The sequence below is a fragment of the Ictidomys tridecemlineatus genome, chromosome 2 (genome assembly GCF_052094955.1).
Source record: "Ictidomys tridecemlineatus isolate mIctTri1 chromosome 2, mIctTri1.hap1, whole genome shotgun sequence".
In the NCBI taxonomy this organism is placed as follows: Eukaryota; Metazoa; Chordata; class Mammalia; order Rodentia; family Sciuridae; genus Ictidomys; species Ictidomys tridecemlineatus.
Window position 1 is genome coordinate 169,112,341 of NC_135478.1, and position 17,817 is coordinate 169,130,157.

The window sequence follows — 17,817 nt, forward strand, 5'->3', positions numbered from 1 at the left end:
TCCAGTACCCATGGAAGAACTGTCTTCCCTTAGAGCCACACGTTAGATTTCTCCTTTGTTTTGATTCTTTCTCCTCATCCATTACTTTTATCCTCTCATGTTTGGGATACAGTAAGTGAGCAAGAAAAGTGTAATGAATCTAGTGACTTTTGAAAGACCTTGCTGTGTTGTAGAGAAGATTGCTTTCCTCACATATTGCAAGGTTCAGGGCTGAGAGCCCTGTTTAAAAATTCATATTAGCAAGAGAAAAGCATATAAATTTATTGAATCTAATAAAACTTTAAAATGACTTGAGAGGCTTCAGAAAATGAAGAACCAAAGATCAAGAGATAGGTACATATTTTTATGGACAATATTGAGGAAGTACGATTGGTGAACAAAAGGACATGATCTACAAGGCCTGTTGGTTCTGATAATACTCGGTTTTCCTGTGTGCTGTTTCTTCCGTTTGGATTTAGAGCAGGACACCTGTCACATGAGTCCACAGGGAGAAGGGCAAAGAGAGCTTTCTGCTTTAGCTGTTTTGTCAAATGTCAAAGTGCCCTATTTTGGGGTTGCATTTCCTGAATCCCACCACTGTCAATAAATTATATATTCTCTTGAATCTTTAATGTCTCCCTCCCCTCTTGTCTTTCTCCTTTTACATAGAAACATGCCCATATCTATCATATTAAAACCCAAAAGAAACCTCAGGTCCTCATTCTCCATTCCCTTCCAGTTTCCACACTGTTCGTTCCATTTTCCCAGCAAAGGTAGATTTATTTATGATACTATAATCCCTTCCACTCTTTGGAAATATTTTTCCCCTCTGGCTTCTGAGGTCTCATGGTTTATGGATTCTCCTCTCTGGTCACTACTCAGATTCCTCTGCTTATTCCTTAAATGTTATTTTTGAGATTTTTAACTTCTGTTTATTTTTCTTCCTCCATCTACTCTCTTTTGGAAGTTGTACTTTGATTTTTGCATGCTCTTTATATATGTTGTAACCACCAAATTCTTAAATTCTATGGAGAATTCTCTTCTAGAGCTGTAAACTTTTGTATATTCAACTGTCTATTACATGTCTATTCAGTTCTCTTAAAAAAAAAAAAACAACTTTAATTAAATCCAAAAACAGAAACTCATGGGTTGGGGCTGCAGCTCAGTCAGTGGCAGAATGCTTGGTTAAGCATGAGTGGGGTCCTGGGTTCAATCTCCAATCCAGCAAGCAAAACTTATCAATGTCCCTCCAAATTTGTCTTCCCTCATACTTTCTATATTAAAATGCCCTATCATAATCTAACTGAGGAACTCCCTGAATCATTTCCCAATTCTTCTTCCCAATCATTTTCTTTTTTTTAATATTTATTTTTAGTTTTAGATGGACACAATACATTTATTTTATTTTATTTTTTTATTTTTATATGGTGCTGAGGATCAAACCCAGGGCCTCACATGTGCTAGGCTAGCACTCTACCTATGAGCCACAACTCCAGCCCCCCAATTATTTTCTTTATCTAACGGCACAAGAAATCTTTTGATGCATACTTAGGAATTTCTGTTGGATTTTTTATTTCTACTTGCCTTCTTTCTTTCTGGCTTCTCATTTTCTACTGTCCCTCCATTATTTTGAGAATACCATCTTAATGCTTCAAAAGGTTATTTCAGATTCTTGGTCTGGACCATCTTTCTGGATGAATTTTGCCCTTCCATTCCTGCCTCAATTTCCTATCATTTGCCAAGCTTGGACTTCTTGAAGTTGTTAAATAAGCCATGCTTTGTATTCTCTTTGTCTACACTCTGACTTTGTTCAATTTTGTCATTTTAAATAGCTACTTCTCCAGAAAGCCTTGAAGGAATTATGATATGCCATTCCAAAATATTCCCAGTTGGTTTATTGATTTCATTTCAGACTGGTCACTTGAGGAGCTAGAACTTCAGAAAGAGCCATTTAGCATGTGTTTCCTACCTGCAGCAAGCCCTGGAGGTTCTTTTGAGAGGGATACCCTTTACATACCAAGAATGAAAACTAGCTCTGACCACCAGAGACTGGAAATTAGGGCTACAGTGAATATAAATAAACAAATCAAAAAAAACATATGAAAAAACAAATAAAAAATTAGTAACTCTAATTTTCTGCTAGCTTCTATGCCTTCCATATGTTTCTTAGTAACATTTCTAGAATTAACTACCTGAATCCCCATATCTATTTGTTCCATCATCCCTTCACAAATTAATCATTCTTTGCCTCAAAAGTATATAAACTCCATGCTTTGGTCATTTTTTTTTTTTTTTAGTACTTGAATCTCTTGTGAATATCTCCATGTAGTTATAAAATTAATGAAAAAATCATGCTTTTCTCTTTTTAATCAACTCTTATATTAAGTAGGAGCTTAGAGCAAGGCAAAGGCTGACATAAGAAAGGGGGGGGCCATATACTGGGCATTTCTTTGTTGCCTATAGCCTCTTCTACCAGCCTCCCCACACCACTATGAATAAGCATTAAGTGACTCCCTCCTGGTAGCTGAACAATGTCAAGAGTGAACAATAAATTCTTCCTGGTGGAGTGCCATGTTCCTTTCTTATTATGTGAAAATTTTGTTTCTCCCATTATTTCCCGCAAATTTTATAGTTCCATCTGGATAAATTTAATAAAATGATTATACATATGTGCTTGATGATTTACCAAGTAAGAAAAATATTGATAAATATTTGCACATGAGTATTATCTATTTTGTAATTTTCCACTTTGGAAGTAAATGTGACCTTTCCTTATTTCCTGGTCTTTATCACCTTGTAATTCAAGGGCGAAAGTAGACACTGCTTATATAATATTTTAGGAAAATCAACTAACACTTCATATCTGTACAATAATTCGTGCTCCTATAAAGTGTTCTTGACAGCTTGTCAGTGGGGCAGAGAAGACTGGACATGTCCTAAAGTGCTTTGCAGTGCAAAAAAGTTCACCTCAGTGAACATTGATAGCGACAGTGCCCACAGGTGTCAGGAGAGAGTGCATATTTTAGATTAGTTGGGCAAAAATCAGAATTTAGTCATTAGATATATTCGTCTCTCAGTTTCCCAGCTAAAGGGATGTATAACACTTTTGCTTTTTGTCAGGGTTGATAGTTTATTTGAGAAGAGATGATTCAGTTTTTCCCTGTTCCATGACTTACTCAGTAACTGCTTAAAGCAACAAGATAGTCTGATCTGAATTAGAAAATAGTACCAATGTTCTTTGCTCTTCCTATACTCTACTGTATTTTTTTTTGTTCTCTATGTAAAACTGGGGCATAATTGTAATTCCCTAATAGCAATACTAAGAATATTGATTGGTTGTTGCTTATAATATTGTTCAGATATATGCACCAGCTCATAAATAGCACAAACTGTACTATCCGGATGACATTATGTGCACTGTTCATTTTAATTGCCCTATAAATTTCTATTTGATTTTGTTTCTTGATATTCATTTACCTTTCTTCAATCCTATTCATAAAGCATGGTTCAATAAATGTTATCCTTTATTTTTGTTTGTGCTAAAGTGTTCCTAGTGCTAATTTATTTTATTTACTAAGTTTGTTTTACACATAAATCATGCCTCTGTGTTTTACTCTCTAGCACTTCATCCATTTTTATGACTGACTTTCTAGTTTCCCTTCTTCCTCTTTAGTTTGTCAGCTCGTTATTCTTTTATATGTTCTCTTAAACCTCACTTAAATCCCTTTTCCATGTTATATTTTTATTTCACATTTATTGTTTATTATATTACATGTGCGTTTAGCTGAAAAAAAATTGGTGACCATGATGTACTACTGGAATTCTTCTGTGTTATCTAAGGAAGAAAAGACATATAAAGCTAAGTTTCCATGATTTAGATCATACGTATGTAGAGTAAAGCTCATATTCAAAGTAAACATCTCATCAATTTATCAGATTACTTATGTTTCCATATAATTGCCTGAAGAGAAAAAAAATCATAGATGTATTATTTATTTATTTATTTATTTTACTGTTGAGCTACATCTCCAGCCCTTCTGTTTTTATTGCTTTTGAGACATAGTTGCACTAAGGTGTCCAGCTAGCCTTAAACTTTTGATCCTTCTGCCTCAACTTCCCCGGTAGGTGTGATTTCAGGCCACTGTGTCTGTGAGGATGAATAAATGAAATAGATGAGGAAACTGAAAATTATATTGATATGAATCAGAAAAATTGTGTGGTATTTGGTACTGTTTTGAATGCCAGAAATAACTGAGATAGAAGATGTATTTAAGTTTTCCTAAAATGCCCTGAAACCATAGTTTATACTTTAAGATTTTCTTTGCATTAATCTAAAGAAAGGACTTGAACTTAAATCTTTTGATCATAATTTTAATGATCAAGACCATTGCTTTAAAATTTAAACTTTGAACTAGAATTCATATCTAAGTGTCTAGCTAAAGAAATAAAGTACATTTAAAATTGTCCACTAAAATATTGCAGTATTATTTGTAGTGGTTAAAAACAGATGACTGATGACTTTTTTTAAAAAAAGAATTGTCAAGTATAGTATAGAATGTGGAGTTAAGTAGTCATTAAAAAGGATATGTTTATAGAATATTTGTGTCAGCATATGTTTGTATTTATCATATGGTATAAATGAAACAACTAAATAAAAGAATTAAAGCCATTATCTCTGGTGGGATTATTCTTCCATTTTTCGAATAGTCTGCATTTATTGTACTCTCACTATTATATTCATTGGACTTGTATGCAAAAATACAGCATTTGTAATTTAGAATGTTCTACTTAGTAATATATTTATTACATTTTAAGAAAAATAAGCGAATGTTTCCCTTCATATCATAGAAGACATCCATGTCATTTTTCCTCTTTTGGATTTGTAGATGTTTTAGCATCCTAAACATTTGTATCTAAAGGTTGACTGCTTTGAAATTGGAAGGTGGAATGGGAGGGTGGACATGTGGGAGCTAGGAGGGAGAAGAAATATCTAAGGACAATTTATGAATTATCTGAAGCATAGATATAAAATATCACCATGTGACCTTGATTTGCCAAAGATGTAATAGAATATTTTTCTTTCTGATTTCTACAGTATCAAGTCATGGGTTGATAAGATGCAGGAAGACCTTGTCACACTGGCAAAAACAGCAAGTGGAGTCAATCAGCTTGTTGATGTGAGTAAAATCCATCAAAAGAACTTGCTAATTTGAATATCCTTCTGTTTTCTAGAAAGTGTGTATCTATGTTATAGATAGAATATGGTTTTTCCTGTGGATCTAGAAGTGACATTCTGAGAGAAACCCTTGCTACTGTTAGTTATTATGAACAAGAGTGCCACCCCTAACAGTTAATGAAACTCACCACGCTTTACAGTTTATACCAGTTTTACAGTTTACACCAGCTCTCACTTAGATGAGTTACTGATGTGTGTATGTACCAATATTCACAGTTGGGTGCCATGTGCATGTTACCACAGTGTTTCCATTCTTCAGAATATATTACTTAGATAGTGATGACTTCCAATTCTATAATGGTTCTTTTGAATATCATCAATGGAAACTCATCTTTGTTCTTTGAGGATAGATTTTATTTAAAAAAAATGAAAAGTGTTTATAACCATGTCCAGAGATTGGAATGATCAATTGAGATTGCTAATAAAGATTTTGGTGCAAGAAATGGAGATACAATAAAAGGTGATTTTTTTCTTATGATTTCTAAACTGGTTGTGAAAGTTACTTTAAAGTTTTTTTTTGGAAAAGGACATGAATATGTGATATAAATATTTTATAGAATCTTAGATTATTTTTCATGGGTTAGAGCATTTATATATATACATTCTGTAAGATTAATCAAAGTTAAATGTCATTTGTATGGGGTCTCACAAATTCAATTTCAGTGTAAGTCATGTAATAAATTTGTTACATGTACTCTCACCTTGTGTTCTTAGTGATACAAGGACCCTGTTTATATTTTAAAATGTGGTGGGTTGATTAAGTGAAATGGTATATGTTTTGACTGTGACCTAGCTCATGGTGTCAACTGTGGAATTTTATATTTGTAGCATTGTTGGGTAATCAGAAAATTTCCAATTTTGGAGCATTTTGGATTTCATGTTTTTAGATTAGGAACATTCACCTTGCATGTGAATATTCCTCTCTGAGAGAAATGGAAACATATTGATAAGTTAAGTATAAGACTTTAAAATTTCTTCTGAACCTCTTTATGAAACAATTATAGAATTAAAAACAGAAGAGTTTTTTATTTGTTCCAATTAGTTATACATGATAACAGAATGAATTTTGATTCATTGTACACAAATGGAGCACAACTTTTCATTTCTCTGGTTGTACTTGATGTAGAGTCCCACCATATGTGCAGTCATACATGTACCTAGGTAATGATGTTCATCTCATTTCACCATCTTTCCTACCCCTATACCCCCACCCCTTTCCTCCCTCCACTTTGCCCAAAGTTCCTCCATTCTCTCCATGCCCGCCCACCCCTTTATGGGTTAGCATCGACTTATCAGAGAGAATATTTGACCTTTGTTTTTTTTTTTGGGGGGGGGAGGGTTGGCTTACTTTGCTTAGCATGATATTCTTCAACTTCATCCATTTATTGCAAATGCCGTAATTGTATTCTACAAGAGAGTTTTCATTAAAACTAATATTAGGTTGAGCATATTTAGACTTGGGTCTCATTCCCAAGACATCTCACGTGTGTGTGTGTGTGTGTGTGTGTGTGTGTGTGTGTGTGTGTGTGTGTATAAGCAAATGGTTCAGAAGAGATTTCAAATCTGAAGAATTTCTGGTCTCAAATCTTTTACATAAGGGTACTAAGCCTGTATCTGTGAGATAAGGAATACATTTGGAAATGAAGGGTATTTCTTGTGAACACCAGTGATGAGATTTAATTCTAATCAATCCTCATTGAGCACATAATGTGTTCCAGGCACTGTGCAGGCTACCAAGAGTAGACAAAGAAACAGTTTCTTTTCTCAGCGAACTGACACAGCTCATCAAAAATCCCCAGTGCTTGGGGTGAAAAGATGCCTGAAAGCTATTGTAAATTGACAGTAGGAATCTGTAGTGATTCCCTGGGGAAGATACGTTACACTGAGAAAGTGTGCAGCATATAAGTGAGACTGATCAATGGGATTTGTGGATGTTTCAGCAAATATTATTTATTAATTTTCATTTAAATACTGTTTAAATTGACTAAGGACTTTCATTCAACCACAAGGAGAAAAAAAAATGACAAATGACAGATTCTGGTTTTAAGTTACATGATGCTTTTTATTGACAGATTGAGATTAAAAATAAGCTCTTGGAAACCTTTTCAGTGCCTCACCAGCCTCAAAAACCACTTGCTTGGCTGACCTCGTTATTTTATTTCGTGTTATGATATGAATCTTCTATTGCCAAATCTGTGTTTTGCAATAAAACATTAAGTAAAAAAATTTCACCGAGTTTCCATTAGGTCTTAGGAAGTATAGATGGCTTAGAAGACTGTAAAATTGTATGAATTAATGACTTTGTCTGAATTAGGATAAAAAAGTAGATGGAAAAGATGAAAATCCCCATAATTTTTTGTTTATGAGGAACGTACCTCAATATAGTGGCAGATGTAATATGTGTAAGAGAATGACATGTTAGGGAAGCTCTCTCTCTCTTCCTCTCTCTTTCTGTTGTGTGTGTGTGTGTGTGTGTGTGTGTGTGTGTGTGTGTGTGTGTCTGCATTGGAGACTGAGCAGAATTCGCTACAGGAAAAATAATTCAGGTATTAGGGCACATGGAGAGTATTCTCTTACAGGATAAGTGATCCCATTGCTTCCTAACTTTTCCTAGAGAGAAGGTCCATGATTTGGGCAAAAGGAATACATTTTTTAAGCCATGTAAACTTGAGGCAAAAACCGCTTGAAAGATAACATTGTTGAGAATGAACTTTGAGCTAAGTTTGGGGGCATTGTTGTGGGGTTTTGTTTATTTATTTTTGAAGTGCTGGAGACCAAACTTGGGTTCTCATGTATGACAGACACTGACACTGAGGGACAGACATCAGAAGTGTTGAATGCATGCTGAGGACCAGAAGTTGAAGGAGGGGAGGAATTAAATAGGTCCCTGGACCAAAGTTAATATTGTAGAAATTTTGTTTCTTCACAAATCAATTAACGTAATTAATTTTACTGGCTTCACAGGTAAAGCCAGTTTTACATGAAGGCCAAGAACCAATGTAATGAGCCACATTGCTAAAATAATACATCCTTGTAGTTTTATGAAAATTGCTTAATGGGGTCATAAAATATCAGTCTGGGGAAAGTTGATTAATGTTATTGAATGTATTCAATACTCTTAACAGATGTGGATTTTACATAGCTTTCTTGCCTACCTTCTGTTAGGAATCAGGAGTGAGGAGTCTTAAGAAGTATTGCTGACCCTAATACATTAAAGTTTTTAAATATCTCTTATTGAATTATTATTCCATTATGTAATCATTTGGAGCACATATGTCCATCAATTGGTTCTGTCAATTGTTAGCTTTATAATTTGGCCAAGGTAATGTTATGGAGTTGTTGGAATGATGATACAATCCATATAAACCACAAACTGACATATAAACATAACTCTGCAAATATCATTCATTTGTTGAATTAGTTAAATGTATCATATTGTACTAGTGGGGTACAGGCTGAGTTGATGTGACACAGACAAGATCAGTACACACTTTTCTCCCACATTGCAGTCTAGAGGTGAGCAGAATATGGTTAGCTGGGAGTCCCTGAGATCCTCTCAGCTTGGGGTTTTCATTTCTAGTCTAAGGTGATCCCTTCAGTTGCTCTTATTTCCTAGCCATCAGGTAAAGGAAGACAGAGTAGGAGAGCAGGTACCCAGGCAGTATAAGATGTTTACACACCTTGCAGTAATGAGAGCTTAGTCATGTGGTCTCATAAACCTAGACAGGTGACAAAGAAGGAAGGTCTTTACAGTAATGTGTCCAATGAAAATTCTACCACAATGGAAGGGGCAGAACAAATAGTGGGGGAGATTAAGCAATCTTCCATTGATTCGTATTATTATCTGAATATTAAAACGTATTAGTGCTTTGTTAATATAGAATTGAAGCTTTATTTATAAATTTTAAAGATTATAGATCAATAAAAAATTGAGTGACTGGGGTGGTGGCTCAGTGGCAGAGCGCTTGCCTAGCATGTGTAAGGCACTGGGTTTGATTCTCAGCACCACATATAAATAAGTAAAATGAAAGTCTACTAGTAACTAAAATAATATTAAAAAAATTAAAAAAAATTGAAATGTATCTCCAGATTTTGGAAAACGTTTTTAAACAATCTGAGTTATAGGATATTTTATTATTTCTACACACACACACACACACACACACACACACACACACACACCCTTGTAGCTCCCATGCTAGTAAATGGAGAGGGAGAGGCCAATAACATGTTTATAAATAAATAACATTTTAAATATTAAAGTGTTTGTAATATTCTTGAAAACAATGGTTTTAGTGTTTGGCCATCAACCAGTGTTTAATTTGTTAAGAAAATATATCCCCTTAAAAATATAACCAAATTTTGACCAATATCAGATTCATCAAATATTCTAAACTAGTGGGTACTATATAGTAATGAGAATTTGCTTCAGAAAAAGATTTTCAAACAAAAAGTTGATGAGTAGAAACGATTGTCTTTTTCTGGGCAATGTACTTTTTCTTTTTTTTTTTTTTTAAATTTTTTTTAGTTGTCAATGAGCCTTTATTTTATTTATTGATACGTGGTGCTGAGAATCGAACCTAGTACCTCAACATGCTAGGCAAGTGCTCTGCCACTGAGCCACAATCCCAGCCCTGTGCAATGTACTTCTGAATCTAACAGAACTCTGCAAATATGTCAAAATCCTCAGTCACTACATTTGATTGGCGCTGCCCTGGGGACAAGTAACTGCAACAATGTAAGCATTCTATAAGGTCCTCAGGCCCCTTCAGGACTTCTCTCCTAGCCTTCTCTTTATTACAGAAGGAAGGCTTCCGTAATTGTCATTGCATTTGATCACTTAACTCTTTATTAACTCTTTCATCTCTAAGGGGAGCGTGTTTGGTATTAGGAAGCAGGAATGAAGGCTTTATTTTTAAAGAGGTCAAGTTTCTCTTCATTCCAAATAAGCTTGTTTTCCCTGCAGGGAAAGGGTAGGGAGGGAGTCCCAGCAGGATCTGTATTACCTGAGCTAAGTGAAGTGACTAGGGTACAAAATTTGGAGAGGCATTTGCTCTGAAGCTCATTAACATGCCTGATCCAGAAAGAGTAAGGATCTGCTTACGTTTTGTGCCATTGGCAACTTACTTCTTCTCCCTAGCCCTGGCCCTGGGGATAGGGACAGGGAAGGCCTTAAAAGCTCTGTGTCTTCTATACTTCCTGTGGGATCCACAGCTATTTGCACTCTTTGGCCCTCTATTCAGTGGGCCTCTATGATACGTTTTCCTCCCTGATACTTTTCTTGTCTTCTCTTTCAGATCCCTCTAGGCTTTTCCTTTTGGGTTGTAGGACTTTGGACTCAGACTGTGTGGTGTGTGTGTACATGTATTCTTCTAGTGGTAACAATATGCATTTTGAAGTATTCACCCACAATGTCTGACATTGCTCCCTACTTCCCTTCTGTAACATTTAGAATGCTGTGTTATCTTCTGACAATGAAGGGGAATCCCAATTTTTTTTTTTACTAACATAGTATTGTGTCCCCCTAATTATCTAAGAAAGTCAAAATAATCCTTGTCGCATTGTTGTTATAAGGCTTACTTCTTAAATTTAAATTTTATCTGAATTTCTAAAACTTTAGTATAAAATATGCAAATATATTTTTAAAATATGTAGATTATTATTATTTTTGAAATTTGATTTTTAAAGATGGAACTATTCTGCAATGGCACCACCACAGAACTCTGATTCATTGTTAAGATTTCCTAAGTTAAAGTTATGTCAAAATCAATACTTTATATTTTAATATGCTACTCAAAGATATAAATGCAGAATGTGTCTAAATATTGGGCATTCATTAGTATTCTCAAATAAGTTAGTATTTATTTATTTTTATTTTTATTTTTTAGAGAGAGAGAGAAGAGAGAGAGAGCAGAGAGAGAGAGAATTTTTTAATATTTATTTTTCAGTTTTCGGTGGACACAACATCTTTTTTTTTTTTAATTTTTATGTGGTGCTGAGGATCAAACCCAGCGCCCCACGCATACCAGGTGAGCACGTTACCACTTGAGCCACATCCCCAGTATTTAGATAAATAGTTTAAGTTAGTATTTAGATGAATAGTTTGAGTTATGATAGTTTCTAACTAACCCTGATGCTTTTTCTTTGAAATAATGGGCACATTATCTTATGTAAATAGAGTATTCATTTTGTAGGTGATAGTTAAATATACTAGTATATTTACAAAAGAAGACAATCAAATGCAGAACATAATTAATTTGTGATTTTGATTAGGGAATCAGCACAGCAACAAGTAAGATGAGGAATCTTCCAGTCCCAGGAAAATTACTAAGTAGCTACATGGTATTAGAATTTCCTTTACCTACTCTTCACATGAGATCAACAGCAACACTGCCTTCCTCACAGAAATGTTTTAAGGGTATAAGGAAACAAAAGATAAAATGGGGAAGCATTAATAGATGCTTTGGAAAAGTTGCATGCTTTTTACTTCTGATAAACAAATATTGCTATTTATGATATTTTCATTCTTTTTCAGAATTGCCTTGCTTTCCTCAACAATGAAATGTTGTAACTCCATCACCATAATTATATAGGCAATTTGTGATCATCTCACCCTTTTGATCTCTGTCTGTCTCTTTGAAGTAAAAAGAAATCTATTTTGATTGCAAAAATGTACTTTCAGTAAAGAATATGTATTTTTTTCACTTCCCTCCCTAAAAGAGAGATTTGAGAAGCTTTTTTTTTTTTTTTTTTTTAATAAACAGTGGTAAATTCTGTTCATTTTCAAAGACACAGAATGAACTTTAAGGGCAATTGTCATCTTACTGGCTACTTTCAACATTTTATTAACATATATTAAAAATTTTTATTTTTACCTTATCATTCTGTTCTGTTATCAAACATTAATTTATATTTTCTTAAGTTGTGCTAGTAGTTGAAAATGGAATTCTTATTTATTAGTATTGCAAATATATATCTAGCACAGTGGTTCCAAGCCAGTGATTTTTGCTCCTTGGAAGATGTTGGGCAGTGCTGGGAAGCATTTATGACATTATAATGTGGGGAAGAGGGCTTGCTATGTGGGTCTACTTACAAAGGACAGTGGTGCTATTAGATGTCCTGCAGTGCACAGAGCATTCTCCCACAACAAAGTCTTATCTGGTAAAAAGTGTCAATGGTACTGAGGTTGAACAACTGTTTTAGAAGGATTGAAGGGTTTGAAGTAAGAATAAGCATGTTATTACGTATCAGCATCGATAGTCCTGTGTTAATAAGGTATGATAGTGAAGGGCAAATTAAACAAGATTGCTTTTTAAAATTCTTTTATTGGCAAGAAAATGAATTTAGGTCATTTAGGGTTAGAGACATTAAACAGGTGGCTTACTCAGTCTATAGTTAGTTATATTTTAATTTAATTTTGATAGAATATAGTGTGATCTCTTCCACTTTTCATTGCATATAGATTTTATGGTTAAAATAATACTCAATTCACAATTTGTATATGGGTTTAGATATGGACAGGGAAAGAGAGTGGGTTAATAAATTTTCTCTGGAATTAAAAAAGCAAATAGCCTTTACTATATATTATATATGTGTGTGTATATATATAATATATATAATAAGTATATATATTTATATAATTTTTTTTCTTTTCTTGACTCTTAGTGTTATTAAAATGAACTTACAGGGGCTGAGGATACAGCTCAGTTGGTAGAGTACCTGCTTTGCATACACAAAACCCTGGGTTTGATCCCCAGCACCGAAGAACAACAACAACAAAAACAACAACAAAAAAACTTACAGTTTACTTTATATGTGAAATTTCACCATCCTCCAAACTGAGAAATTCTTGCTATGAATAATTTTTGTAGTTAGTCTTTGTTGTAGTTTAATTTTTCTATTCCAGAAACAACCTGCTTTTCTGGTTCAATGTAATCATCTGTTGTTTTGCATTAACAAGCACTTTTACAATAGTCATTTATTCTTTTCCTTCATATAACTTTAATATATTGCTTATGAGTGTCACCATTATGTTCTTATTAGTAGGAACTTGGGCAACTGGCAACTGGCAAGAGGTTCACCAGCTTTGACTTCATTCTTCCTGAATCTTTTCTAAAGATAATGTCCCATTTGAAGTGTGATGACCCCATCCCAACTATGAAGCTATAGCATATCAAGTAGATAAAAGGGAATCGCTAGGAGAATGACAGTGTGAAGTCATCATTGGAAAAGTATGCACTATAAATATGATGACATGATGAAGTTATATATGTACTCTTGGGTGCATATAATTGTGTGTGTGTGCATTTTATATTTTATAGTTTGTATTTTTAGTTCTTCCTGTGTACAAACCACTGTGATAGGCTCTAGAAATTCTGGGCTAGGTATTATTAACCTAAAATATTTTAAGTTGACTACAGTTTAAGGTATAAACCAATATCCTAACTTCCATAACTCTCCATAATCATGCTCCAATTTGTTTTTCAGTTTTCATTTTCCAATAATTCCTTGTATCATGCGTGCTATGATCTCTTTCATCCCAACAGACAATATTTAAGCACACATTTCCTCCAAAGTGTGACTATAATCCCATCTTTTGACTTTCATAGCCTATATGATTTGTACCTTTTCTGAATTATGAGATTATAACTTTCTGTATCTCTATATTGGAACAATAATATCCTTTTTTGTATGTATATATTCTATTATTTTAATTTTTGTTTAAGTATTGTATTTGTATTCCATTATATAAGTGCATAGCACATTACTTACCCTTGCTATTATTTTTAGGTTCATTTTGATTATAAATTATAAGGAAGTTGTTATAAGTCAGTATTCACATTCCCAGTGAAACCTGACATAGTACCCAGTATTGATATCTATTCACTAATTTATACAATCAATATTTATTATGCCACGTACTGTACATGTACCAAGAACAGAACAAAATCTTTTCCTCTTGAAATCTGATTCTGATTAAGAGCAATAAAAAATATATAATAAATACAACACTTACATAACTTAGATTAGATTAGATTTAAAAATGCTTAAGAATAGCAAAATTGAAAACTTCAAGTCATAAAAATCCCATAGGTTGAAACGGGTTCTAATTTATGTAAAAGAAGTGAATCAGATATACCCTTTTAAAACTGATATTAACGAAAGGCCATGGTTTTTGTAAAAGGAATATGCATAGCTTCATAAATTTAAAAAAATCTATGTTGCTTAAATGTATTTCATCAGTTGATATTTACCTTAGTTCTTTACCCAGTGGAGATTATCCCAACAGACAATATAACAAAGAGTACTAAAGAGTAAGATGTTTTAAAAGCTTGACTTTTGTTTCTGGGATTGTATCATTTTCTCTTTTAATCCGAGGGGAAGATGGGAAAGGTTGATGAGATCAGAGATTACTTCGAGTATATTGTGTGATTTTTAAACTCAGCTAATTTTTATAAAGGGAAAGAGAGTTTTTTTAAATTGTTTGTTGTTTGTAAAATATATTCTATCATCAATTCAAATATGCAGTCACTGGCTACTCAGATGAGGGAATATTCACCTATTTCAACATCTCCCTAGGTTGTCCATCTTTGACTATGATGAGACTCAGGATAAATATAATGAAAATTTTTATTCTATTTTGACCGATTGTAAAATTTCTTCAGTCAAGGGAAGTGTGATCCTTGATAGTAATCAAGAAAGAACATTATATTATTCTTTTGTGTTAATATACCTTTTAGAAATAAGATATTCTCAGTTTACAGGGAACAAGTAGTTCAAAGAGTATTTAATAAAAACAAAAACAAAAGCCCTAACATGATCTACAAGCCATCTCACATTGTAAAATTCAATTCAAATTAATGAAAATTATTTCATGGGTGTCTAAAGCAGTCAAGGAGACAATGCACCTCTTTCCCTGCTTGAGTTAGTATTAAAGATTCTTACATTTAGTCCTATTAGCCAGTCAAGATTGTGAAGTAAGAATGGTGGGGGTAGGGTGAGGTCATGTAATATTTTCTCTTTATCCCACTCTGATTATTGTGAGGTGAAACCGTATTTACTTATCTGGTTCATCTATAATTTTATACAACATATGCATGTCCATTTAGGTATTTTTAGGTTTCCTGTCTAGACTTTCTTCTTAGAACTTCACACAATTAATGAAGGTCATAATGTGTGTCCGTGAACTAATTTCATTACTACCTAAAGCCTAAAGGAAAATGAACATTTCTCACAATAGAGTTCATCTTTCATGTTCATCAGAATCTATGACTAATGAAAAAAATTGCACAGTGAGACTACTGTTAGTCACAATTTGGAAACATGGGGTCTTTCTTAAGTTTCTAATTTAAGGCACAGTGAATCACTCAGGAAGTTTATTGTAGAAATACTTCAAAAATGTAGCAAATTTAAGTCATGAACTCAAGAGTATTTTCATCATAGTTTGGTTAGTGGAAGGATGTCCAGAGCAAGGCAGCCTCAGAGGCGGATTTTCATTGTGGACTCTGAGCAGGGAGCTCCTGGCTATGACTAATTTATTGTGTTAGAATTCTATTGCTACTGTGACAAATTACCACAAATTTCTGGCTTACACAAGCAGATTCATTATTTTACAATTTTCACATGTCTTTCCCTTGGTTTATTACTCTTCCATCTTCAACGGAAGCCAGCAATGTTAGGGAGATTTCTTCTCTTTCCTCCATGTCTGGTTTCCTTCCTTAGTCACACCTTCCTCTTCCACTTTTAAGGATCTTTCGGATTCATCTGATTAGCAATCTTCATCCATCAGCAAACTGAGTTCTCTTTTGCGGTATAACAACATATTCACTCGGGTTCTGAGGATTAGGATCTCTGGGAGGCTATTGTTCTGGTGACCACAGCCATAATTTCTGTTGCTCAATATATCTGAATACTCTTTTCCTCCAGATAATCTTTTCATTGCTGTTAATGCCCTGGATTTACACTATTCTGTACAACTGCTGTCCTATGGTGAGAAATCTGTTTGGCTCAGTGTGATATTATTGTTTACACAGATCTTTTTTCCTTAGCTTCTCATAAGCTATTGACTTAGTAGTCAGCATCTCCTAGGTCTGTTATAAGTTCTGGCAATTAGTTAGGGACCAATGGGCAAAGCTACACATCAGAATATCATGAAGTATGTGTAAGGAAGTTCTTGGCCTCCTTTTTTACTTGGGACACCCTGAGGGGAAACTTCCCAAAGTAAGATGGCTGGGCATGAAAGACATCCTGATTGCCTGTCCAGGACAGGTTCCACGAAAGGGAAAGAAACACACACATATTGATTTAGGGTTGTCAAAGTTTATATGCCTAAGTTACAGTATGTAGAAACTAGAGTGTATCTCTTTAGGGAACTTCACTTGCTTATAAGTTGCCATTATCTCTCACAAAAAGGTGAGAGGGGTGATTGATTAATCTAACCACTTGATGGTTGATCTTTTCCAGTCCAAAACAACCTTTTATGGTAATTTAATAAATTCCAAGTTCCAACCACTTTGCAATATTCTCTAATGTTCTTGACTTTGCTCCTTGAGGTCTAGATGTGAGGAGAAGTAAGCTCTGGGATAGTTGCTTTCTTTTGTTCTCTTGACATAGATACTGAAAACTCGTGGCACCAAAGACTTGGCCTCTCTCCTCCAACTACATTGAGTCCCTTTGTTCTAGGTGGTTCACCATCATCCTTTAGCTGGACCTTTTCTTCCCATCAACCTCTGCATTGGAGTTCCCTTGATCCTGCACTGAGACTATCTTTACGAAGGTGTTCGCTCTTAACTCTCAGGGATTTTCTCACTTATGTTAAGGGGTTTTCCTCTGAAATTACATCTGATGAGTCAATGGAGGTCCAAAGTGTAGAGTGGCTTTTCAGACTCTCTTCTCCTAATTCATACCAGGTTACCTTTCATCTCTTCTGCTGCTCTGGGCAGTGATTTTGCACTCTTAGGGACTCAAACTGCCCCCGTCTGATATTCCAAAACCATAACTAACCTAATTTGTTGGTTAGCTAATTCTTTTAATTTTTTTAATTTTTAAATTATTTTTAGCATTCTGAAAGGGAATAATAGAATAAAACACCTAGAAATGGTATAAACTGGATGCCTAAAATTAGTTGCTACTAATAATCTAGGGAGCGATCTAAAACTTGGAGACATATTTAAGTTTTCAGTTAGTATCTTTGGGAAAGTTTTATAGTTTGTATAACGATTCTTTATGAATTTTGTTAAGCAATTATATCAATGACTGGTGTCACTTTGTAGTTAGTACATTTGAGGTTATTTTTAAGTGTATTATTTTGAAGATTATCTGGGAACTATGGACTTAATTTAGAGGAAAGTGATTTGAAAGAAGTTACCTGTGAAGAAGGCAAGAACTATAATGTGTTCTGTTTTCAGTGAAACTTAGTCTTTGAATGTAGCAGTGGAAGATCATTAAAGTCAGTTAAGATTCTGAGAGAATGTACAGGTGACAAGCATTCTTTTTTTGTGAAGACTGTGTATAGAATAATAATAGGACTCACATTGGAGTAAAACTAAAGCACATTAGTGTATCACTCAGTAGGGAAAATATCCCATCCTGAATTTTGTCTT

The 17,817-nt window shown here is 34.1% G+C and overlaps 1 protein-coding gene across 1 annotated transcript in view; it reads left to right on the plus strand.

Annotated features, from left to right (window-relative positions):
- Cacna2d1 (calcium voltage-gated channel auxiliary subunit alpha2delta 1) overlaps positions 1-17,817 on the plus strand; it is a 448,394-nt gene that overhangs the window by 80,167 nt on the left and 350,410 nt on the right. The window contains 1 exon segment of the mRNA XM_078040138.1: positions 5,075-5,156. Coding sequence (XP_077896264.1) covers positions 5,075-5,156 — 82 coding nt within the window.